Raw genomic sequence first — 26,225 nt, forward strand, 5'->3', positions numbered from 1 at the left:
AAAATTATTTGTAGTAAGAGTTCTATATACTGTCATGTTCTGTGGTGGCTGAATTGAGAAATCTGTTCTCTACAACCGTAATCTTTGAATTTCTTAGCATTTGTTTTAGTTTGTTTAACTTAATGTGAAGTTGCTACCTTCTACCTACTCTCTATACAACAGTAAAATTTGTTCTAAAAACAGATGATGATGGGTGGGAATTCTCTAGGAATAAATACTGTATAGTATGTGTTGAGTAAAGCTGCTTGAGAAATGTATGAAAATAATTCACTAGAACTATATACAAAGCTGTCCCATTATCTTGTTTAATGCTTACATTAGTCTACTTTCTGAAAGCATATACCTATGAGTGGTGTTTAAAGAATGCTGCCCGCTGTCTTAGTTTAAGAAGCGAGAACCTGGAGTCCTCTTTAATTTTTTTGTCCTTTTTCTGTATGTTTTCTACTATTTCACACATGGTGGTCAGCTTTGTATGTTTAGATATGTCCTCTGCTGTAGTTCTAAAACTTTAAATATTCCAGACTTTTGCTGTGTTAGGTCTTCAAATTTGTAGTGAGAGGGAGAAAAGTTGCATAAGAGTTAAGGGAGCAGGCTAAAGAAAAATCAGTTTTGTGTTTATAGTTCTTTCAACCTCCTACATTATTGAGGCAGCTAATTCCCCTTTTGTTGGACTAGATGTAAAATACTCAGTGTGTCTGTCTCTCTCTCTCTCTTTTTTTTTAACAATAATGTCATTTGTATGCAGTGCTGAATGTATATTGTTCAGATAGGCTGAAACTTAAATTATCCACAATAACCCTTGTAAATATAAAGAAGTTAAACAACTGGTGGTTTAAAAAAAAAATCTTTTAACTTACTGAGCAGGATTTTCATTAAAAAGGGAGAGGAGGTGCTTATATATTGAGATTGCAGTCCTCGGTACAAACTTGTGGGAGGTTGGGGTTGTTTTTCTTTTTTCTGACTTGGCAGTGAGAGTCAGGCCACTAGTCCTTATGCAAGCCCTGTGTGAGGACACTGGGAACAAGCCTAATGGGGTTAGCCGGCCAAACAGCCGATGAATTGACTACAGCAATGTCCATTAGCAGAGCCCTTTACTCATTAGGCACTTCGAGCTGAGCGCTAAAAACACAAAGCTTCATAATGCAATTGAACCAAGTGCTGTGTCCTTAAATCTCATGTTGAGAATAATTACGTTGCCAAATGAGGAATGAACACACTTCATATAAAAAACAAACAACAAAAAACTTTCCATCTTTTAATTTGATTTATACTTTGTTTTTGTGATTACTAAGCCAATATGTAAATTCCTGTTTCTACACAGAAAGTATAATTGTTTTGAAGGCTAGTTGGTCTTAATTTGTTTTCTGCGAATTGCTTTTTCTTAGCCAGTGCTTCATGGGGAGGCGTTTTTCCATATTCTTTGCTAGAACATAGAAGAACACTGGTGTTCGCCAGTGCTGTTATGAGTAGGTGTCTTTTGAAATGCTGAACCCTCTAAGGGAGAAATACCTTAGATGATGGGATCTTTTTGCTTTTACTTGAAAATCTTAGCAAAATGGATTTTTGTGGGGTCTGGGGGAGTGGGGAGGTTTGCAAGAATTTCTGGGAAATGGCTTATGATTAATTAGCTTCTCCCATATGTGTTACATCTAAAATGTTTTGTCTAATGCATTTAAAAATAGTTTTTAAAAAAAGTTGATCACTTCTTTTGTTTTTAAGATATTAAAATGCTTTCTCCTCTCTCTCTATGTATCTCTGTCTCTCTCTATCTTTCTCTCCTGAAATTTTCTTAGCGAGTAGAAAATGGTGACTTCAACTGGATTATTCCAGGAAAATTTTTAGCATTTAGTGGACCACACCCAAAAAGCAAACTTGAAAATGGTATGTTTCAGTGTTCTAATATACATTTTAATGCTATTCTTTGATCTTATTTCCAGCATGTTAAAAAGTTATAACAAATAAGCAAAAGATGGTAAAGACTTGCAGAAAGTTTGTTCTTCAAAAATAATTGTGCAGTTAATATTTTATATAAGATTATAGAGCTTAAATCTAAAGGTCTCTTCTAGCAGTCAGTGACTTCCAATCAGTGACAAAGTGCCTGAGAAACTTAGGTCCCTTACTCTTCTTCTGAGCCAGACAACTGATATGATAAATATGCAGAATTAAAGATGATCTACATAAAGTAAATGAGAATGTGTTAAGGGTTTTATAACAATTGCATGCTGCTTTACAAGCATAAGGATCAGAAGTTTATCAAAAAAGACCTGGGGAAAGAAAGTGGTTGGCAAGTTAAAGGTAAACCAAGTACAGATCTGTTGATAACAGCATCAAATTCCTTTCATTTCACTCTACCTTTCTGAACTCCTCAAAGATCATTTTTCTGTCTCCACTGAATCAAGGCCTTAAAGCTGCTTTTTTTTTTTTAATTCATAATGGAGGAAGAATATTTCTGGTACTACAATTTCTCCTTTAGCTGCTCCTCTTGTCTATGCTATAGATCACCAATCTAGCTTCTTCATAAAGTCTCCTCTTAAAGTATCCTATAATTGTCTTCTGATTTGCAGCTTGACCATAGATAAGCAGCTGTTCTGAAATGATGAGCTTGTATATATGCCTAGCTTTAATATATTTATAAATCCCTAGTGTAGAGGGCAGTGAGATAAACAGGATACAGTACAGTGCTTCAGATGTATTGTGCTTTATATATATATATATATATTTTTTAATGCTGGTCTTTATGAAAGCATTTTGTGGACAATTTCTTTATGACTTAATATCTGTGTATTGTTTTGAATAAAATAGTAAAACACTTGCAGTATTAGAATGTTTAACATTCTGAAAAATGTTTGGGGAGGAATTTTGGTTATTAGGACTTTTAAACTGTCATCTGTGACATGAAATGCTTTATTTGTTATAACAGGTTTTGCTTTATTTTTTATAGGCTATCCTCTTCATGCACCTGAAGCCTACTTTCCTTATTTCAAGAAACATAATGTCACATCAATCATAAGACTAAACAAAAAAATTTATGAGGCAAAACGTTTTACTGATGCTGGTTTTGAGCATTTTGACCTGTTCTTCGTAGATGGAAGCACACCAAGCGACAGTATAGTTCAGAGGTTCTTGAACATCTGTGAGAATGCTGAGGGGGCTATTGCTGTACATTGTAAAGGTATGTTCACTAATTTATTTCTCAGACTGAAGTTATTCCAGAAATAATTTTAAAAAAGCACACTCTGGTTTTGAAAGTAATATTGCTTTACAATATATGATTAATTGTATGACAAATACTTGATATTTTCATGTACTTGTTAAATTTTTTAGTCCTACACCCTACGTCTTAAAGCACATGATAATCTGTTGTTTATTGTTTTGGTTTTTTCTTAATTTCATGTAAGGGTGTGGGTTTTAGTTGATAGAAACTTCTCTTGCATTTTGCTTGCACAAATAGCATTATAATAATTGGCTAAGAAATGCTGAAGACTAAAAGGTTTTCTTTATGCCTCTGGACTATTGCTTTTACATTTTTCTGTTTAGCATGACTTCCACACTTCAAGCTAATGTGAGTTTAGTGTGATGCCAATATTTTAAACCAGCCTGTTTCAGCATGTCAGTCAGAAAATACACGAAGCATCCTTAGTCAAGGAGGAATAACAAAGGCTTTGTAGAGTCCAGCTTGTTTTATGTTAATAGAATTGTGTAAGGGCATTGTAGAGACAAGTGGTTTGCTGATCTGAAATGAGTAGTGCTATTCATTCATAATTTCTTCTCCAAGCACTAAACATGCATATCAAAGGTAAATAAGTTTATTTGCTAACAAGTTTTTAGTGCAGCTAGAACCCCAAACTTCTGGTATTAATAAGCTGACTGTCTGCTATTTGACATAATCATAATTTAAATTACTGATTAGCAAGAGTAGTCTTGTACTCTTGTTATGGAAGTATTCCAGGCACAACTTCCACACTGGAAATCACTTTTCCCAGAAGTTATTATAAAACTATTTAATGCAAAAGGTTGCTATAGAAGTTATGTACATTAGCGGGAACTTACAGGAAAGAACAGAAGTCTTATTGATTGTATGCAGTTGGTAGATGTTACCTGCAATTTTCTGACACCATTTTCTTACTCAGTTGTATGTTTAGCATAGTACATCTTTTTATAATCTGTTTGCAAGTTGCATTCCTTTTGCATTTCAAAAAAAACAAAAACCAAACCCAGCCTGTCTCTTTAAAAATAATTCTCCCTGCTCAAAATGATTCTTCTGACATAATTTTATATACTGCTCACTATTTATTGCTGTTTATATAGAAAACATTGAATAGTCATACAGGTTAGCCTTATTTAAAACAAATTTGATTAAAAATATATATATACTGGCACACAAGACAGTTAAACATGCTGTTAAATGCAGTGATCTGCAAATGTATTTGCACATATTTGAATTTTGACTTGTAAAGTATGCATGTTGGCCTTTGTACAAAGGTACTTTGATTTGCTTTGTTTTTTACTAGGTTTATAAATACGAAACTCTTATCCAGCTTTTTCACAGCTTTAATATCAGAGCCTTAAAAATTTTTTTTTGAAGTAGAATTACACAAATGACAAGGATGATCACTGTTTTGTGTTTTCTTAAACACTATTAACTTTTTTTTGATAAATGAGATACTGAACCAGAAATTCCTTCTTCAAATATCAAGGTAGTGAATAACATTACAAAGAAGCCTTCTCCTCATATCCCATACTCAGAATTAATTTGATAATTATGAACTCATGATTTTGTGCATGAATATGTTCATATGCGTTTCCATAGCTGGCCTGGGGAGAACAGGAACGCTAATCGCCTGTTACATAATGAAACACTACAGGCTCACACATGCTGAAGCCATTGCTTGGATAAGAATATGTCGACCAGGTTCTATTATAGGACCACAGCAACACTTCTTGGAAGAGTACGTATACCTTCTTTGTTGCTAAGAATCAACTGTTTCTCTACATCTTTATTCATCTTAAACTATTTATAGGATCTGCTTTCTATCTTGAGGTGGTATATTACTGCCCGTTGCAATGTATTCAAGATTAGTTGATTTGAGATCAAGATCAAACTTAATCAGTAGCAATTGTCTTTTTCTGGAGCACTAGGCATTTTGTCATCTTAAGGGGCAGACAGTCTCAAGGCTCAGCTTGTATGTATTCTGGGATTTAGGAGATAAAGACAATCAGTGTTGGGAGTGTAAATTCCAGGTGTGGACAAAAGATTTAATCAACAAACAGCGTTTTATTAAAATACACACATATTGATGTAGCAATTAAATGATGATGTTTAACATCTGTCTGAAGGATATAATATTCCATTTCCTGAAAGCTGATGCTGTAGTCCTGTTCAGCCTTACATGACTGTGACCAACTCCGCTGTGCAAGGCAGCTGTAGCTTTACTGCGCAATACCTGTATATACAAAACTCATGCTTCCAATAATACACTGTACAGCAACACAGCATTTATTCTACACATTAAAAGTGCATTTTTTTAATGTGCATTTTTAAGATTTATTTTAAGCCTTTACAATACTGCTCCAAATTCCTGTTTAGTTATTCTTTCTTTTTCCATTAGGATTTTGTAAAATGGAGTTTTGTTATCTGAAGTATTTCTGTGATGGTTAGAGACATGTATGGTGATTCTTTTACTGTTCAAAATCATACTTTTTTTGTGATATTCATGCAGATTTTTCTTTCTCCACTGAAGAAGATATACAGATAATTCAGATGTTGGCAATCTGAAAGGGTAGCATGTTTTCTTATTGGTTTTTATTTGTGTACAAATGTGTTGATATTTATTTAATTTTTGTATCTGACAGGAAGCAAGCAATGTTGTGGCTGCAGGGAGACCTCATCCGATCAAAACAGAAACAACGAGTAGTTGATGATGGAAACATTAACAGAGTTCTCTGTGGCTTGGATGACATTTCAATCAGTGGTAGCTTTAATGAAATACGGGAGTTGGATCAATATGGGGAGGTAAGGTTTCAGAGGAAAAATTTCACATAAGCAGAGATGGAACTTTTTGTGTGTGTGTATATATAATATATATATATATAAATAGCTATAGATCATTTTTAGTTTTTTCTCTGTTAGACATGTATTTGTATTAGATTGCTTTTTCACAGTAAACTTCATTTTTGTTTTTAAAAAATGGGTCTTAATTAGAAAAAAATCTCAACCTTCTCAAAAAAAATTTTTTTTTGAGAACTTATAAGTCATTTCACAAAATTCAGCAGGCTTGCATTATTTTAAGTCATTCTTTCAGGGTTTTCAGGTATTTGTGGGAGAATGGAGGAAAAAAGAAAAATCAGTTTCCCTCCTGGAAATTATTTATTCCAGGTTTCTAGCTACTAATGCATGAGTGTACAGATGTCCATCCCTTAATCAAAGCTTTGTAGACTGCCACAGGATGTGATGTGCACATAATAGGGCGAAGACCTAACAATTATTTGGCTGAAGTGTGAGCTAAAGTGGACCTCTTTCTGCTACTGAGCCAGTAAAAACTTATAAACTGTTATTCTGCCCTATAGTATCTTTCAGGAGCAGTTCAGAGGAACTGTTCAAAGTGCTTTTGATTAATCCTATCTTAGCTTTGTAGTAACTGAAGAGCTTTTATTCTGCCAACAGAATACTTTTTTTGATGTAAAAGACCTGCAAACTCTACCAGGCACCTTTTCCAGATAGTACCTTTACAGAAATGTATATAATGTGGTCTTCCAGATTATGATAGATCAGTGATGATTATGTACTGATAACTGTTTGCCTTTTGGAATTTCAGTTTGTGGCTTGGCATCTGTAAAGGTAATTATTGAGAGTATTAACAGGAGAATACAAACCACTGTAGAGATGCCTGGTCTTTTACACCTAATGAAAACAGCAGACACATGGCCATATAGTTTGAAGTAATGTTTTTGAATCTGAGCTGCTACAACTTCACTGCTTCTGGTATTCAAGGCAGCTTATTTGCATGTAACTCAACTACCTGAACACTGTGTAGCGGCTTAAGTACAGATTCAGAGTGTAACTCCCCTGTAAGTGGTTGTTTCCTGGTGCCCCGCTGTAGCTTCTAGCATCAGCAGAATCAGCACGGTGGACTCTATTGAAATGCACCAGAAATAGCTGTTGGAATAGCGTTCATTCCTTTTGTCTTCTGCAACATATTTTCTGTCATTTAAGGTATCCCATCAGGACACAGATGTTCATACTGCCCTTTGATCAACCATCCTGAGTCATGGATTTTGGTTTTATGAGAACCCAAAAACTGAGTCCTTGTTTTTATTCCTAGTGCTTCTTTTTGTGCTGTAACCCTCTCTAATATGACCACTTCAGGTTTTTACAGATGTGATATTAAAACTGTTAGCATTCAGTTTTGAAAACATTTAATTTTCTATATCTCTTTGTATCTTTGGTTATGCTTCAAGACTTCATTATACTAGGCTCTCTAGAAGCTCAAAACAAAGGAACATTCCCAGTTCCAAAATCTATACGTTCTAAGAATGAGAGAACAGACAGCTACATATGATAACTGTTGGGCAGGTAAAGACCGGGAAACAAAATTGATCAGCGTTGAGGCTGAGTGATAGGTGACAGAGGCCTAGCATATAGTCTTCAACGAAATCTAGCTACAATATTTACATTCTCCTATAATTAATGCAACACTTACAGACCATCACACTGTTTGATTAGCTTCTATTGTATAGACTCTTCTGTCAATCTTTTGTCTTGGTTAAAGGCAGAAACTGTTCTGTTTTATACAGAACAACAAGGTCACTTATGCTCAATGGGAACTACTATAATACAAACAAATACTTAATCTGAGGTCAAATGAGTAGCATAATTAATATAAATTTTCATTTGGCAATTACAAAAAAATTGCAGTAGTCTTGCTACTTTGTGTAACTTTCATATTTTTCTGCTACATAATCAAGAGGCAGTCTCTGCTTAATATTTAGGCCTTAGAAATGTGTCTATTTTGAGACCAATCAGAAATGATAAATAGGCACTTAAAAACAGTGGCACACACTTTTAATATTTTTTTTAATTTAAAATATTTTCTAGTGCTGCAAAAGTAACTTAAAACTCTGAAGTCTGTTCACCCTCTATTCCTTATTAAGTTTGAAGGTAAATTCTTCCAAAACTGTACTTCTCTAAAGGTCATAGGAACTTATTTAAAAACAAACAACCCCCCACCCCCACACACAACTTGGTAACTTAGGAAAGTATTTTTTTAGCTCCTGTTGCAGAACACAGATCTTAAACTAAATTTCTTCCTTGTCTTCTGCATATCATAAAATTGCGTGCTACTCTCTCCCCTCCGTATTAACAACTTTAAAAATAGTGATGCAGTATTGAGCTGGAGTTGAGGTTCCATAAAAACAGACTTAAGAAGAAAAACTTGTTTTTTAATATATACTGACACTAGACTCGAGCATCCTGAACTGACTTTGAGATTGGATTCTGCAAAAGGCATCTGTGAATACGCGCCCACATTAACTTCACTGGAGCTACACAAAGACAGAGTACAGCCCAAACGGGTGTAAAAGACTGTAGGATTCGCCTTTTAAGTATTAATCTTTGCACTCGGAGATGCTCAGTGTTTTGAAACTGCACTCTTAAGGCTCTTAAGGATTCTGTGTTTTTCTTTGTTTGCGTATTTGGTGTTTTCCAGAATGATTCTGAAGACAAAGCAGGTGTGGAAACTAAGAACAGCATGACACAGGGAGATAAACTTCGTGCCTTAAAAAGTCGGAGACAGCCACGTTCTGCTACAACTGGAGCTCTGAGGTAATTTACAGTTCTAAATTCAGTCTGTGCTGTCAGATCTTTATAGCAAGTATATGGTCTTGTTTAAGGATGTTGTACTAGGTCTGTGATAGAAATTTCTAAGTATAATAGTTGCACATTTGTTTTATTAATTTATTTTATTTCCTGTCTTCCTGCTTAGGATAACTACTTGTTATTTAGCAGTAAAAGTAGAAAAATGTCTCAACCTTCAAAGTCATGTTTATCTAGCATTTTAAAACTTATGTACTTAACCAAGTTCTTTTAAGAATATTTTGTTATGTTTCTAAAATTATTTCTCTGTATTCTTCATATAAATCTTGAATCTTTCAAGAACAGTAAAAATGCAAAGTCTGAAAATAAACCTGAAGTACTTTTGTTTAACTGTAAATTAAAACTGTAAATTGAAAAAGATTGTTGATAATTCTTAACTCTATCTTTTGTAAGTTTCATACTTTAAACCTTATGAGACATACTTGTATACTTAAAATAAAATTATCATTTGATTAGTTAAATTTCTGCTTTGGTTTCTTTAGGCTGGAAGAAATGACACTGCACACCAGGTCAATATCGCAGCCTCTCAGGTATTAACTTGAAATAAATCATCCAGTATATTTAATAATAGTTCTAAATGCATACCACTCTAGTCTTAAATTGTCAGCACTTGTGTTGTATTCAATCACATGGATTGATTAGCAGTTTCAGAATACTTCTCAGAAGTGGCAGGGAACAACTTTTTTCCTTTGATTTGGTGTGAAAAGTATGACTTAAGAGCTATAGGAATGGTAGAATCAATTCTTTTGTTTTTGTAACCAATGGACCCTTTATCACTGCATCTAAAACAGAGTATGAAAGATAAAATATTTGTCTTTATAAAGCATTAATATGAAAACATATTACCATCAGTTTTATAGCAACACGTATTTTTTAGAGGTGTTATAGAGAAGTCTAATTTGGGAGACTTCTGTTTACCCTTTTTTGGCACAGAATTAAATCCATTTCTGCTCAGTGTCATTCCTTATGTGCTTGTAGTTGGAGTCTTGTACCCAAAACCTTTCATCCCTGAGAGCTGATCATGATAATATTCCAGTCTAAGGATGGAGAGAATTTCACACTACTGATATGTTTTATTAAAGATTAATAAACTAACATGAATGCCTATGAATGCTAACTTTTTTGTAGTAGCCCAGTGCACCATACTTAAAACTCTTTATGAAAATACGAAGAATTTAGTCATTGAGTCACCCTTTAAAGAGCTGTATGTTTTATGCACCTTAGCAAAAATGTTATTGCTGTCATTTGGAAAGGAGGATGTTTGTGAAAGCTATGGTTTAAGTTTTTCTACTTGTACATGCTTATTAAGCACAAAAAGCATTCTTTTTCATGGTAAATTCAAACAAAATGGACATTTACCTCTACAAAATGTTTTTCACCTAATCAAGGTGAGAAGTAGCCCATAATTGTATAATATGATATAGCAAGGGAAAAAATTTGGGAAGAGGATAATAAAAAAAAAGTTAATTTCAGAACAGGTAAATTGTGTGCTAGTGAGTTCTCAGTACTTGAAACATGATTCCCACTTCTGAAAATGTCAATATTTAAAGACTATATGTGTTTGAGATGTATATTTTAATTATAATAATCTTGCTTCTCATAAAAACTCTGCACTCCTTTTAGACTGAATACTTTGGGTAGTTCAGAAGGATCCATGTCTCCTCTGAAGGCCTCCAGAGTGATGGCAGTTATTTCACCATCTGCGAAAAGAATAAATAGAACCCCCGCATCCTCAGGCTCTAATCTTAAAAGGTTTTTGTTTTCCTTTTTTCATTGTGGTACAAATACTTTTTGTATAGTACAATGGTTTTCAACATGTGTCTGATCTATGAAGAGGTTGCTGTTCTTAGTTGTAAGACAGCTTATGTTTACTTACAAAATAATTTGCTGTTCTACTAGTTAAATGTTAGCTATTTGCAGCTCAAAAAGAAAGAAAACTACTGGTATGAGAGTTGTGGGAGGTTATTTCAATCTAGAAACAGTATTATGCCATTCATAGTTTGTTGATGTTGTTTTTTAACTCAGATGAGTTTATAGACTTGTAAGAATACTTACAAATTTCTATATACTATTAATCCCAGAAGAATACTGAGTTGTAATTAATGATTTTTATGAACCCTTGAGTTATTGTCATTTAATTCCATTATTACTACTGTACCAAGTAATTATGGATGCTAAATGAAACTGATTTTTTTCATAACGTTTGGGTACAAACATTTACTTGAGGAAAATAAGTATTTTAGGACATCCTATTTTTTTCTTGGTTACCTAAAGTCTTGTCTTATGTTATGGCTTTTAAGAAACAGAAGTTCCCCAACTGTTGCATGTTCACAGAGTACTTCAGTGTGGATCATCTGCTGCCTGAACCTTTTAATACCATGTCTGTCACATGTGTGGAGTTTGACACAGAGGTAGAAGCTGGCAGTGATAGTACTTGAATAAACCCAGTTTGGGAACTCCTGACACAGAATTCTGGTTTTAATTATTTGAGAGAGGAAAAAGTGAAGCTGTGTGCAAACATTAATTATTTCAGAATGGTCCATGTTATTCCCCTAATGTCTTCTGAATTGTCTGTTAAATTTTCATATATCTCTATACATACATTGTGTGCATCTTTTTCCCCGCATGTGTTTTCCATTCAGCGTTTCCATAAACTCCAGGCTAGCCAGTTCTCTAGGGAACCTGTATGCTGCTTCAGATGATGATGAGAGCAAAATGGCATCATCGTCCTCTAGGACAGGTTTTTCTGTAAGACAAATCTCCGGCCACTTGAATGGCAGCTTGCAGCTGCCTCACAGAAATAACCGTGAACTGAACAACAACTTGTACAACAGAAGCAGCAGTAGTGGCAACAACCTGAGCAGCCAAACCAGTCCACACAACGCCGTGACAGATGAGTACAGCATCTATCAACCCTCCTTTACAGGGCTTACAGCTCCTCCAGCACGATACCTGAGTCGATCAATTCCTGTAAGTTCACAGTCACAAAAGCCCTTTCAGGCATTTGACCACTGCTTATCTTTGCTTCTGCAAGAAAAGCTGTCACCCAAAACTTGTAACCCACCATAACTTTCTGACTTCTTTCTGACCTAACAGCACCTTTATCTGTTACTTTAAGTAAATATCACTTCAGCTGCCTTTTTTCCTGCCTCTTTCAAGCTTCTAGATCATGGAGGTTTCATGAAAATAAATAATTCATAAAGTTAAACCAACTTTAATACCTTTTATCTTTTTCTTTTTTACCTTCTTCTGCTTTAGATTTTTATTTCAAGTTATACGTAACATAGTAATTTTATGTTTACTATGTAGCTTAATCTTCATGCAGTAACAGTTTTAAAAAAACTTTTGCATTTGTCGTACTAAGTGGAAGATGTTACATTCTGAAAGACAACACTCATTTAGAAAATGAGTCCACTTGAAATCTAGACCTTTTCTAACACTGAAGGAGAAGTATTTTAAGGCAATATATTTCTGATGCTCTCAACACTTTAATTTTCATAACTTTACAACTTTGCTGCCTCGGGGTTATTTTATGCCCATTCTTCTGTATGAAAGAGTCTGTATCAAAAAGCTACATGGATATATTAGTGCAACTTGAAAGTGGGTCTGTGCAAAATCCAGAGGACAGACTAGGGAGACTTCAGTTACAAAATAACTTCAGTTATAGAATGTTGATTTTTTTGGGGGGGGGGGGGGCCAGGGGGAATAAGCATACATAGAAGTCAGCTTCTAAAACCACTTTAAAATATCTAGGTATCCAAAGATTTGATGTCCTGCTAATCACAGAAGTTGCTACAGTGTTCTTAATAAAATATGTTCTCAGGAGTTAATCGAACCTCTAAATCTCTGTTTAGTAGCACTGACACTTCATATTTTTAATTTTTGTTTGTAGTCACTGCAATAAAATAACCATCATATAAATTAACTTCAGAATACTATTCCTTTCTTTTCTTACTTCAGTGTATTATACCTGCTACTATTTTCCAGAGTGTGGTGAGGCTGTCTTAAAACAGGCAATGCACTGTTATATGCTGTTGAGATCCTAACCAAAAAGATTGTTCATGCGTTCTCTGTTCTCTTCTAAAAGTATTTTCATGAAGAAATGAGGGATATTCTCTCATTAACAGCTAGTATGTGGCACCTCTAACAGTTCAGAAGCCACGTTTCTAGCTTGCAAGCTTGAATTACACTTCCTTTGGGGATAGACAACAGCAGAAAACTAATTTCACAACAGACTATTGAGTATTTATTTGATTGTGTGTGTGACTGGAACCTAACTAGGAAAAAAAAGAACATGATGCTGCTTAGATGTTCTGTATTCTTATAAGCTTGATGGAAACTTCCACTGAAAAAGGAGTAGAGTTGCTGTGCTAGGTTGTTTGACCTGAAATATCTCTTTAAAATACTTGATGCTTTCAAAGCCCTTGTTTGCAAGTACATTTAGCCTATTATTCACCACAACATACCTGCAAATAAATGTTAATATTCCACAATATTAGAATCAGTATGTTCTGCATTGAGTTTAAAGTTGCATTTAAATTTAGTTTAAACTTGAGTTTAAACTCATCAGCAGTAACTTATTTGCTAAGGACATCTTGAATATTTTCTCATCCTTTCAGTTTTACAAAGTTATGCTTTAGCTGTTGAATTTGACAATGTTTTTTCACATGTTATGTGGAACCCTTATGAGGTAGACTACTTATAATTGAGCTTTTTCCCAAGTTGGATGTAAAAGCATCCTAATTATCTTATGAGAAACCTAGTTCTAGAGCAGTAGTATGATACTATTTTTAGTTCAAGTTACTAATCTGGTTTAATACCTCTGGGTGTAGAGATGAGGAGAAAAAAATCAAAGAAGCTGTATAGCAAGCTGAGGACGTTTGAATCAAGACAGCCATGAATCTTTCGTTTGGTCATGAGTTCTGATTCTGAAAAGCCATCCTTGTTAGGTGTTCCCAGTTTTTTCATCCAATGTGCTTATGGAAGTCCAGTCTTCAGAGAAGAGGAAGACTGACAGAGGCTTTAGTTGAGTATATTAGAACCAAAGTCAATGCGCAAATGAAGCAAGAAAACAATCACTTAGCTGAATAATTAAGTGATAGTGTCTGGGTGTGTGTCTAATGGGTTTTTTTTTGTTTTTTGGGGGGTTTTTTGATTCCTCTTCTTCAGTGTTGTCTCTTATTTGATATATTTGAACAATAATTCTCTGGAGGGTCAATCCATTCCCATTCTCTTCTGTTGTACCTTGTGTAAATGCTATGCTTCAGCAGCAATTCTTTGGGGTTTTTTTCCATATTTTAGTTACAGCTGCATATTTTGTGTAAATATGTGCACCTGTACCCAGAGCCCTAAGGGAGAGAGGCACTGTATAACTGTAATGTGACTCAGCTATGGAAAACAAGCTGAAGTTCACTGTAGGTCGAAAGTTCTCAACGTGCCATAATGTAAGCTGTTGGAGCTTATGTTACACATTTCCTCAAATATCCAAACCTTAGAAGGTCTAATGAAAATGCATCATTTTAAAAATTAAGAACCGTCATCTCCTTTGGAAAGTGGAGTTGCCATACCTTTATACTGAGAAAGCAGGGCTTGTTAACAACAAAAGCAGGGTTAGTTGGCTTGTTCCATCGGCGTAGGCTGAGAAACGTAGTATTAGTTGACACCTAAAGGTTCAACCTAGTGGAATTTCCCCCCCCCCCCCAAAAAAAAAAAAAAAATCTGCAATGAGGGGAAGGAGGAGCAGATACCATGTACATCACTGTCTCACTTTTAGGATTGTGGCCTTCTTGGATAAGGGTGACTAAAATACTTGGGGAAAAGAGAAAAACAAAGAGCACTGCCTCTTATTTTAAGCAAGATGAAAGGAGCAGTTAATAAGCAGGTGAGCAGCCATCTTGACTGTAGAGAGGGGCTGTAGTTATTCACACATTAGAACAAGGGGAAACAAATTGTTGTTCCTTTGCAATCCTATTCAGTGACTTGGCACAGTGATTCAGATCAAACTTACTAGGTGTAGTATGAAGTTTTAGGCTGAGCAGAAAGTATTTTTGCAGAAAAAGTAGCTTTTAAGAATGCATGTTTCTCCTGTTTTTAATCTTCTTCCTACCTATCTTAATGACTTACCAATGTATGAAAGGATGTAATGGTGTAAGCTTTCAGCAGTTTTTTGGCTTACTATCATTTGCTGATTAGGAGTAGAGGATACGCACAGTCAAACATAGCAAGATCTTTAAATTAGATGCTATATCCGGTCTTCGCTAAAAGAGTGAGTTGAGAGAAAAGGGATTTTATATATTGTGAAGTGGGAAGCAGCATTTCTTAGGAAGAATCATGCAATGTGGAAATCTCTAACAAAATACAAATTTCTATGACTTATCTGTAAAGTAGTCTTATTTTGAAATAATAGTGGTTAAACTGCTTTCCTTCTCAGAAGATCTGCTTTTCAAACGTATTCCGAATGTTGCGTGTGCTGCCTTTATTAACTAAAATGTACCATCTGGCCTTGTGCCACTGTCACAATCAATGGCCGGCACTAAATTGTTACCTCTTACGCACCATTGACTGAGTTGCTGAGTGAAGTTACAGAATTTATATTTGTGATGACCAATTATAGATTATTTGATCATCTAATCTGTGCATGCTCTTTGTCTGATAGTGAGCACATAACTTACTGGCTAATGCGGATCCTTCTTGATGGTGACTTATTTTGAAGATAATATCACTTTTCTTGATAGTTTGTTCCACTGGTTGAGTACAGTCATGCTTAAAACCTTTTAACTTTTAATCTAAAACTTGCTATATCTCTTTATTATGCCACTGTTATAGTCCTTTATTACCTTATATCTTCCTAGCTTGAAATACCTTCATGACAGTCACCCCAACTTTGTCTTCATTTAATAAGCTAAGTTGAACTTTTTGCATCTATGACACTTCCCTGGCCCAAAGATCATTTTTGATAGCTTTACAGTCCTCTACAGTTTCTGAACATCCTTTTTCAAGAAGCAGATGCAGCACTCTTAACACCAATCTTTCAGGTACATAGAGCTGCTACAAAGTGCTATCCTGCTTGTAAATCTATAGCTTCTGTTAGCCTTTTAAGTGTAATGCACTGTAAGTTCATTTGGGGCGGGGGGGAAATAGAGTTCCTGCTGTCCAAGATACTGACCTTCATTTTAGTTTAATGGCCCCCATTCTTTGTTCTTGTATGTAGAACTCTGCATTTGGCTATATTAAAACTTTCTTTTTAATAGAATGAGTTTACCTGCCAAGGAGGATTGTTTTGTCTTATCACTTCAACTGCTGTCATCCAGATACTTTGTTTGTGATGATTTTTAGCAGTGGTCTTAAACTCATGAACAAAATACAGAACAGCATCAAGTCTTGGCAGCAGTTCTGGTATAATTCTGTTAAAAACAGAACTCTATAATGATTTTCACTTCACTGCTTGAGATGTGGAAATTACATGCAGTCTTGTCAGCCAAACCTTGATCTCCTGCAGGAAGTGTTTATATTGTATATTGCATTGCACCCCTTTCTAATGGGAGCACATCAGATAATGTGACTGGCGGAAGTCCATTACATATACCTGTGGTTGTGTTTATTCATTTATCCTGTCTCATCAAAGAACTCTTGAATTATATGAATTATATTCCTGTTCCTTTTATTAGTAGAATCTTATCTACCACTGTTAGATGTGGAGCTAACCATCTGTAATTGTACAGATACTCTATTTTAAAAAAATCAAAGAACTTATCACCCTTATACTCTCTCCTGAAGTTTGCTAATAGTTAACACTAGTGGTGCAGGAGCTTTAAAGACTGGTAGGACTCTTAACTGTTCATCTCTAATGAATGTTCTTTAATTTCATTAGTGACGAAATTGGGATCTTCATTTTTGTGATGCAAATGTGTCTTTTTTTTTTTTCCCAGTATGGAAGAGAAAGTTACTTAGTACTGTGGTGTTTTTTGTTCTGTATCGAAAAATGTTAACATCCATTTAGTAATACAATGTTCCATGTTCTAGTTAAACAAAAATAACTGACCATTGTTTTCCTGTTGTTCTTCAGTTTTGTCAGCCATATATTTTCCCTAATGGTTTTTGTTCCTTCATCAGTGTAAGTTTAGAAGTTAAACCATTTACTTTTCTTATGTGTCTTTATGCTGTTGTATGCTGATGAACCAGATAGCCTGATTTTCATATAATAAACAACTTGCCATTCTAGTCAATAAGTATTTGATGAAAATATCCTGTTTCTCAAATTTTCAAATAAAACAATTTCCCAGCTATAACTTGCAAAAATACCTTATCAAATATAACCACATTTAAGGTACTACAACAAGATTTTTATTTTACTTTTGCAATAGTTATAAATCTAAATAGCACTTTAAAAATATTTTTACTGAAAAGTATGTATCTATGTAGTTTTAAGATGAGTTACTTTCTGCTTCTGTAGCTGTCATGGAAACTGGCAAGATGGAAAATTTTCAAAAAATTAAGTCGTATAACAGTATTTTTAAATTCGCATACATGGTCTTTATACCTCTAGGATAGTTTTTCTTAATAGGAACTTAACATTAGTGAATACAATACTGCCTTTGCCAAAAAAAAAGGGGGGGGGCGGGGGGCAAACTAGTGTCTCTTACTGATCTATAAATCTAACTCTAAGGATAGCGCGTATTTGTAATTTATATATACAAATAATTTCAAATGAATAGCCAGTATAAGTTTCCTCCATTATGCATTTTTGCATATCAGTTGTCAGAATATGTAGTCAACAGTTTTGTTAAAATATAACCAAGTTATTAAAATTTGATACTTAAAAAAATCCTGATTTATTTTAGTCATTATTATGTATTCAGAGTAATTCTCGCCTGCTGCAAAATTCTTGTTGCAGTGTATGTTTTGGGAGAGTTGATGCACAGTCAAAAAATTTAAATTCTTTGTAAGTAAAGATGAGAGTTTGAGTCTAAAAATCATGACATACCATTAGAATTTTGCTATTATCTGGAAAAAGTGCATGTTCAAGTCCTAACAGATAACAAACACTCTATCCTGTAGGGTTGTGCCTTTTAAAAGTTAACTTGCAGCTGTGTTGGTCCTGAAGTTAATGCATGTGCCTTCAGGTCAAGCACCTAAATGGATCTGTGGCTTGTTTTCTCTTCCAGGAGTCTATTGGTGCCTCCTGCTCTACAAGAAAAAAGATACTCATCTATTCAATCACTTCAACATGCACTTGATTAGAAAGATATCATTGATTGTAGCAAAACTATCTAGTTCTTAGCTGTTAGCTTAGATGTCTAATATTTGGGTATAAAATGCCATGCTTGACATTGCATAGAATCACTGTAGGTTTGCAAATAGAGATTTTCCTTAATTAACTGTTTTTATTCTCTTATCATGATAATTGAGCAGTTGGTTTTGTTTTATATTTCTTTTAATTTTTTCCTGTATTTAAATTAAGGTTTTGTTGAATATTAGCATGTGACTCTGAAGGAGATTTGGGGTACTTGTTTTTAATAAAGTACTCAGAACAGCAAGTCATACTTTGAGTCACCACAAATAGGAGCTAGAAATGTAAATGTGAAAAGTAGGAAACCCCTCTATCTGAGATAAACAGGTACAGGCTTTGAAAAAAGCTCTTTGTGCTCTTACACCTTTCTGCGTTGTCCAAAGAGACAAATTGTTTAAATGCAGAAGCCAGAAAAACCCACCCCAGCTTTAATTTTTCACAATTGAAAAATTAGTCCGTATCCTTTGCAACCATTCAGCTGACTAGGGTTAGGGTGGAAATATTGTAAAATATATGTTTATCAAAAAACAAAAAACCTACCCATCTGTAACAAATTAACAAAATGAGCTATCTGATGTTTTCAGCCAATCTGTGCTGCTGCATGGATATTTGTTCTTTTTATACATTTTTATTGTTCTTTTTATACATTTGTTTCTTTTTATACATTGCCATTAATTTTTCTTCCATATTTGTATACTTCATCCTGTGAGAAGACTAAGGATTTCTAATAATTTCAATAACTTTAGTTTAAATTCCAGAATGTAACAATATTTAAATTGTGATGTAGAATTCTTGGTTACTACTGCCTGCTAAATAAAGGGTTGCTGTTTATAGTTCATTACCAGCTAATGCCACCTGAATCTGAGAGCACCAAAAGTGTACAGTGCTTTCTGGTCCTCTTTCATCTGTCCAAGCTTGGAAAGTAATCTAATATTGTAAATCATATCAGCGTATATCATGAAATTTCATGCATTCTTTTAATGTTTATTAATCAACTTTACTTGGAATTCAGTTTTCAAGGATCCATTTCAAAGACTGTTTTAAATTGTAAAACAATCATTATAATTGTTAAAATACACTTCTGAAAAAGAGAAAGCCTTGAGGGTCATTTAAGAGAGCAGAAATTTCAAGTGCTCGTTAATGAATTGATAAAGGGAATATTCCTTCTGTCTCACTCTTACACTTGTAATAAACAGCTTGACAAGTGCTCTCAACAAAGCTAATAATCCAGAATGACTAGAGAACAGAGTGGAGGAAAATAGCCGTACCTTATCGTATATTCGATGGTGATTCTGAGCCTATAATGAAACAAAAATAATTAAAGACTTTCTTGCAACTGTTTAGTTTTACAGTAAACTATTTTATATTAAATGACTGCCTTCCTGTTGAATCCATTCAGTACTAAAGACTATTTTAGTGAATAGTACTCAATTCTTTATATTCTGACAGCACTTCTTTCTTAACCTAGGAAAGAATACTCAGATGTTTTCAGACCTTCAAGATGTGAAAAACGCATTTAAAGACATCTTGAGAATTGTATCTAGGTATATGCCTCAATGTTTAGGAAAAAAATATTTTTTGGTGATACTAGTTAGAGGTCTAAAGGGTTATATGTTTATTATGCAGTGCTCTTCGGTTTGGTAATGAGTGCCATAGAGTATTTCTATACTGACAAGTGAGGGATAGCGGGAGAATGGAAGAGAGGAATTCATGGTTCTGAGCTACCTTAGATTTCATGTTCTCTAGTAGTTCTCTCTAATCCTACTGAATTGATGTTATTTTTTTAATATGGTTTGATGCTTTTGTTGTTGTTTGCTATTTGTTTTTAAGACATTCTTGTACAACAAGGAGCCTTCAGATAAGACTGCTCTTATTCATCAAAATGACATCATTTAAAATTTGTAAACATTTATGAATCCTCATGAACTACAAAACTGCTGTCATAAAAGCTGTCACTGAACACATCTGTGTAGGAGGAAATAAGATGGCTGGATGCTGTCTTTTTAAACTGATAATTTTTTTTATTATAAAACAGATTGTGGTAGAATCAGAAATGCACATAAATACAGTAGAAAAGATTATGCCTTACTCTTAACTACACTTACTTTCCTTGCTAACCCAGATGAACCATTGGCAGTAACAGTTTCACTTCCATCTCTGTTTTCTTATTCTTAGTAACTATCCCTAAATTTTTTCATGTGCATAATTGTGCTGTCATTTTTCTTCAATGATTAGCTATACCGTACATGTTTCCTGTGTCATTATCTGAATCAACATGTAAAGTATGCTGTATTCTTATACTAGCACTTTCATTCTTTTTGTTCAAGAGAAATGAAAGCAATTCAATTACAATCAATTACAATACAATAATTGCAATCATATGTTTTCCCAACACATTGTTAAGGCTTTGGTATTATCTGTGTTGTTTTAAAGGATTTGTAAAACTTTCATCAAGAATCTCTAGACTTTCATTTGGAAAAGTGAAGATACAGAAAAGCTGATGGACTTTACTGTATCCAGTTTTTGAGTTACTTGTATTTTGCTGCATTTTACATATGCACACATTATCAAATTTTTCCCCCCTCCACCAACTCTCTCAATTTATTTTTCTTCTGCCTGTTCTTTCTCTGCTCCTTATGTTTGAGTGCAAAATGTGTATTCTGTCCAAGTCTGACCACCTCTGTGAGTTTTAATCAGTTTCTGTTTCTCCTCTGCACAGTCCCTTCAGTCTGAATATGTTCAGTACTAAAGCCTTGCTGCTTCGGTGAAACCTGTTGAGCTCTTAAAAATCTAAGTCCATCGTGAAGGAGAAGAACTAAAGGAAAGAAACTGCTCGTTCAGAGGAGGAGTCTTCAATCCAAGATATATTAAAATCTTCAGCACCAAGATGAGACTTCTTAACAGCCAGAAATTTCTTGTTAATGACTACAGATGCACTGAAGCTGAATTTATGGAGATTACTACCCTGTGTTATATACAGATTTAAAATTTTAATGCTGAGACAACTCAAAGATATTTCTAATGAGTTTAATACATTTATAACTTGTGTACAGTGTTAAAATATGTATGTATTAAGAGGCTATTTTGATAAACAATATATATAATTATGTAAAAATTAGAATATATTTTAGTGTTCTTCAGTTCTTTGTTACCAAAATGTGTATTTTAATGAAGTTTTAGGTGTTTATCTGGAAAAGATGAAAAGCTGGTTTTATGAGCAAGAAGATTTTTCTGTCTTATGGGCCCATTGTTATTGCTTAAAGCCTAGTGTAATTACTTTTTCACTAGTTGGTCTTGTGGTAGCTTAATGGAAGGCTAACTAGTGGGAGACTATTTACTATATGATCAACTGAAAGCACTTGATACATAGTCCGCTTTCCACTTTCAGCTGCTGATGTCTCATAAGGAAAATGGAAAATATTTGTTGAGATGTAATGTAATTTACATCGTCCATTGCAAAGAGAAAGTAATTTAGCTGATGATTCTTTTATGCAATTAACACTTTCCTTAATTTGTCTTAAAGTATTTATTTTAACTTTTTCTTTTCAATGCAGAATGTAAAAACTTGCTGTGCAATATATACTGCACCAATAAAGGAAGACCAAATTTAAACTTGGTAAGAATGTATATGGACAGTGAATTTGGTAGAGTTGCATACTTATGTGTTTGTAAGCTAGATTTGGCAGGATGTCTTCAGTTTCATTAGCAAAGCATATGGAAAAATTAATGTAGAAGTGTATTAAATATTTTCACTTTTCAACTGGACACTTCAAAAACCTGTTCTTTAATTTGAATATTTTTAACCGTATAGCTAATCGTGATGTAATCTGTATCATAGAACAGTTTTGGCAGTAGTAAAGATGCTCTTCAACACATAGTTTAAATGGGCTCAATTAGAGATGAAATTCTGAGAAAAAGTGTTGCAGTGAAGGGCTAGAGATCACCTGCTCATCTTTCAGAACTCCACAAGTGCAGAGTCAGCAAAATTTTTTAAACAGCTGTGATAACTTGATTTGTCACTATAATTCAGAAGGCAAAAACAAGAGAACTGTTACCCATAAGTTTTGCCAAAATTTTTACAGAAACCTGAAAATAAAATTTGGTTGAATTGTCAGTCTTTGTTCCTGAAGACCTGTGAATGACGTGCATTTGCTCTGCGACTGAAGTTAAGATAAAATGGCGTTTCATTTCAGAAAAAGTTCAGGTCATAATTGCCATGGAAAGTTGCGCTGAAAGTGGTAGTAAGCAATACTGAGAGCAGCTATGTAAATCACTGAATAAAATTTACATGCAATACTGTACTTTATCACAACTGTGTATATGTAACATATACACACACTAAGTAGCATATGTGTGTGCATATATATACGATATACTGTATATGAATTATAGGTTAATGGTAAGGTAATTCTACCTTCTACAAAGAATTTTGTTGTGTATTTTGTTATAAATAGTTTTCCTTAATAAAATAAATACTGTTTTATTTTGAAATGTAGATACATGCATATATATATATATATATACACACAGCTAATTGATAATAAAATGCATATATCATCCAGATTCCTGTCTTGTTTCTTGGCCTTTCTTACTCAGATCTTATGTTGATGTTAAAGATCTAATCGTATTAATTTACATCAAACAAAAGCAGCTCTTCAAAACACCTTATTTCTACTAAAGCTTATAAAGTATTTATGAATAAGATGAAATGTTTCCAAAAAAAAGTTTATCTTTTATAACTAGTCTTTTTAGCTAAGATTCTTATTTGCTTTGTATAGCATGAAGTCTCACCTATTTAATCAAAGTTGGCAGTATTATAATGTGTTACACTTCCAGATACCATAATTTAAAATCTATCTGAATTTTCTTGGACAGGGGGACCCTTGTTAAAGGTGTAATATACCTTGTCTCTTGTGCATATGCAGCAGTTTTATTTAGTCCTGCTAACAGCAGGGTCTTTGTCCATGAGAATCTGAAAGATCATGTTTTCATTTAGCTTCTTATCCTTTCTTAAATGAAGAGTTCCTTTGATTTTTAAAAACTAGCCACAAATGGTTCTAACGTGGTTTCACTTGGCTGTATTTTCAGCAAATTTGTTGTGCTGCATGATTATTTTTCTACAATACTTAAAATTCCTGTCAGATCAGTCTGGACTGCAATATTATTTTTCTTTTATAATGATGTGGATGGTGTATATAACTGTTGCATAGCCACTCTAAAGGAATGGCAAAACTAGGACTAGAACAGAAGTTGCAGAAATAGTCTAAACTCCAGTGTTGGTCTATTCCAATAGCACAGTAAAAGGCTTGTTCAGTTAATGGATGCTGATTTGGATGTGTATAAGTATAGAGCAAAAACAGCTTAAAAATCTCTCTAATATGTTGAAAGCAACAGTCTTGTTCCCTGTTCCCCTCTTCTTTTAGACTTACTTATATGGATTCACTATGATAAAAATGTAGTAAGTGCCAGCTAATGCATAATGGATTTTCTGGGTTTTTAAAAAATGCATGATAAATATAGTCAGTACCATCATGGAAAGAGTTTGTGGACAGTTAAAGCTCAGGAAGGTACTCGTGTCTTTAGAATCTTCTAGCTTTTAAGAAATACCATGAATTTTGTTTTATGTCTTCTGGTCACTCATCCTTGAACTTTACCTTTTTTGTTGCTTCATAAATATATTTTCCCTTGTTATGTGAGAACAAGCTGTAGCACGTGAGATTTTTAAAAATAGGTTTGATTAAACATGAATGGATGGACGAGATAAACCTAGAGGTCTCTAGGCCTGCAATTCCATGGCTAATGACTTATGAAACTCTTAATCATCTCACTTTAAAGTATAGTTTATGAAGCTTTTCAATCAGGTATTACAAATTTAGAGAATATTTTTGAATTATAATACTGCAGAAAGAAGAAGATTTTAGCTTCTGTAATAACGGTCTCTACTGACAACTAAACAATGAGAGGCCTCAAAAGGTTGACACTTGATTAGCTCTGCATTGTAAAGCGCAGCAGGAAAGAAATACAGTAATTAAGGGCCTTGTCAAGTAAATGACTTTTGTATATCCTTAACCTAAAGCATATGAGCAATCTAATTAATTAAAAAAGACCATAGATAATCATGCTTGTAATGAATCCATATTTGGATCGATTGTCCTGTCAATTACAAACGTGAGCCTTTCTGTCAAATAAGATGTGCTATTTTGTAGCAAAATAATCCAATGACATAAGTTAATTCCATTACCTTAATGAATTTAGATTGTAACTGTAATTACTTCTGAACATATTTTGGTATTTTCATTTTTTAGCATCATAAGATCGACTGTATCTAAAAATACCTTACATCTAAATATATCTTTGGTGAATACACAGGTAATTCCTTATTAGGTGAGATTGATTACTTCTGTAGCCCACATGTAATCCACATGTAAAAGCAGTTTCTCTCTTAACCTCTCTGCAAAACTAATTGATCAGAGTTCCTTTTTTGGAATGTTTTTGAGAGAAACCAGTGTTTTTACTCAGTTTCTTATTGAATCTTGTCCAGAGTAAGGGATATAATAATAAATTTTGGTGTGGGACTCTTAGAAAGGCTTCACTGATTCCCTTTTATCTGTGTACTTACTGACACCCACATTCAACTCAAGCAGGATAGCGATGCAGGATTTCCTGTCATGCTGATTCTTTTCCAACAGGTGATAACTGAAGTTGTTAATGAGCAGCTCTGCCATCTCGGGAGCTAGTGACAGTAACTTCATGTTGCACAAGCCTAAGGTGTCTCTGTTCTTAATAAAGTGAGAATCTTCCATGCATGTCATGCTTGTCCTCTGTTATCTCTTCCACAGAGCAAGTTAATACATTTTGTGGAAAAAAAGCTACCATCTACATGAGGAGACAGTTTGAACTGAATTGGCATATCCTTTTTGAAATGTTTGATTTTCACTGATGTTTCACTTACAGAATCTACAAACATGCAAGCAGCAATTTGAATGAGATGTGCCCCACCTAATCATGAATAGGAGATGAATAATTTATTCCTGAGTATGTCTCCCCAGTCAGAACCAGGTAAGGAGTAAATGGTCTCCTACAGTCCTTTCCCATTTCAGTTATTTCATACTTGCCCTTGTGCAGCAAGAATATATTCCAGGAAAAATGTTTCTCAAAAACTACAGTACTGCTCCAGGTAAAGTAACTTCTTTCTCTTATCCAGAAAGAAATAGCCTCTTTTTTCTTTTTTTTTTTTTTTAACTTGTTTTAGGAGCTGCTTTCATTCTGTTAACAATTTAGTTTAATTTGAATGTTGTTTAAACTAACAAATCTAAACAAATACTACCCATTATAACCCTTCTACCTGTGAAGCAGAAAATCTTGAACTCCAGTCACTGGCAATAGCTTTGTAATGAATTGTTTTCTAATGATTATAATTGCTAGTGGCTCCTTGTAGCCTCATGCCTACTCATTTAATGTTGTGTTCAGAGAGCTTTGTTGTTTCCTATATAGCTTATTTAATTGCTATAGTGAAATGGTACCATAGCTGCTTTTAAACAGAAAATAGAGTTGCTGGAAGAGGAGTTTAGTCTTTACAGAATTCTCTTCAAATTTGAGTTATGTATGTTTTTCCCAACTCATTAACCTCAGATCTTCATCATATATGTATCTAAGAAGGCAATGTCTTCTGGCTGCTAGGCAACACAGTGCAGTCTTCAAGGTTGCACTTTTGCTAACGATACAGAAGTAACTAATATTGAGGCTTTAATATGCATGCTCTTTTATTGAGATTTAGCTGTTGGAGAGCACTGCGTGAGACTGTGGTAGTGCAGATGGACTTTCTGGTGGTTATTCACTGCATGCATCTCTAGAGGTCTGAAATAACTTTAACATAGACATCCATTCATTTCCCACATCTTTCAGGTGGGACGGTAGATCAACAGGATTGAGTACTGTAGAAAGATCCAGATGGAAGATAGTTGTTCTTCATTTGGTGGTAGAAGATAAGCTGTCCTCAGCAATGAAGAGTTTTCAGTTCTATATTCTGACCTAAATCCAAATTGTGCTAGGTGTATGATACCT

The 26,225-nt window shown here is 34.2% G+C and overlaps 1 protein-coding gene across 3 annotated transcripts in view; it reads left to right on the plus strand.

Moving 5' to 3' along the window:
• CDC14A (cell division cycle 14A) overlaps positions 1-22,686 on the plus strand; it is a 63,261-nt gene extending 40,575 nt beyond the window's left edge. For all 3 annotated transcript variants that reach the window (XM_067300845.1, XM_067300843.1, XM_067300844.1), the window contains exons 8-16: positions 1,794-1,881; positions 2,942-3,172; positions 4,811-4,949; positions 5,854-6,013; positions 8,706-8,821; positions 9,355-9,402; positions 10,496-10,624; positions 11,515-11,842; positions 20,881-22,686. In XM_067300845.1, coding sequence (XP_067156946.1) covers positions 1,794-1,881; positions 2,942-3,172; positions 4,811-4,949; positions 5,854-6,013; positions 8,706-8,821; positions 9,355-9,402; positions 10,496-10,624; positions 11,515-11,842; positions 20,881-20,910 — 1,269 coding nt within the window. In that variant the 3' untranslated portion in view covers positions 20,911-22,686. The remainder of the gene's footprint in view (positions 1-1,793; positions 1,882-2,941; positions 3,173-4,810; positions 4,950-5,853; positions 6,014-8,705; positions 8,822-9,354; positions 9,403-10,495; positions 10,625-11,514; positions 11,843-20,880) is intronic.
• The last annotated feature ends 3,539 nt before the right edge of the window (positions 22,687-26,225 follow it).

Source organism: Apteryx mantelli, chromosome 8 (assembly GCF_036417845.1).
Source record: "Apteryx mantelli isolate bAptMan1 chromosome 8, bAptMan1.hap1, whole genome shotgun sequence".
Classification (NCBI taxonomy): Eukaryota; Metazoa; Chordata; class Aves; order Apterygiformes; family Apterygidae; genus Apteryx; species Apteryx mantelli.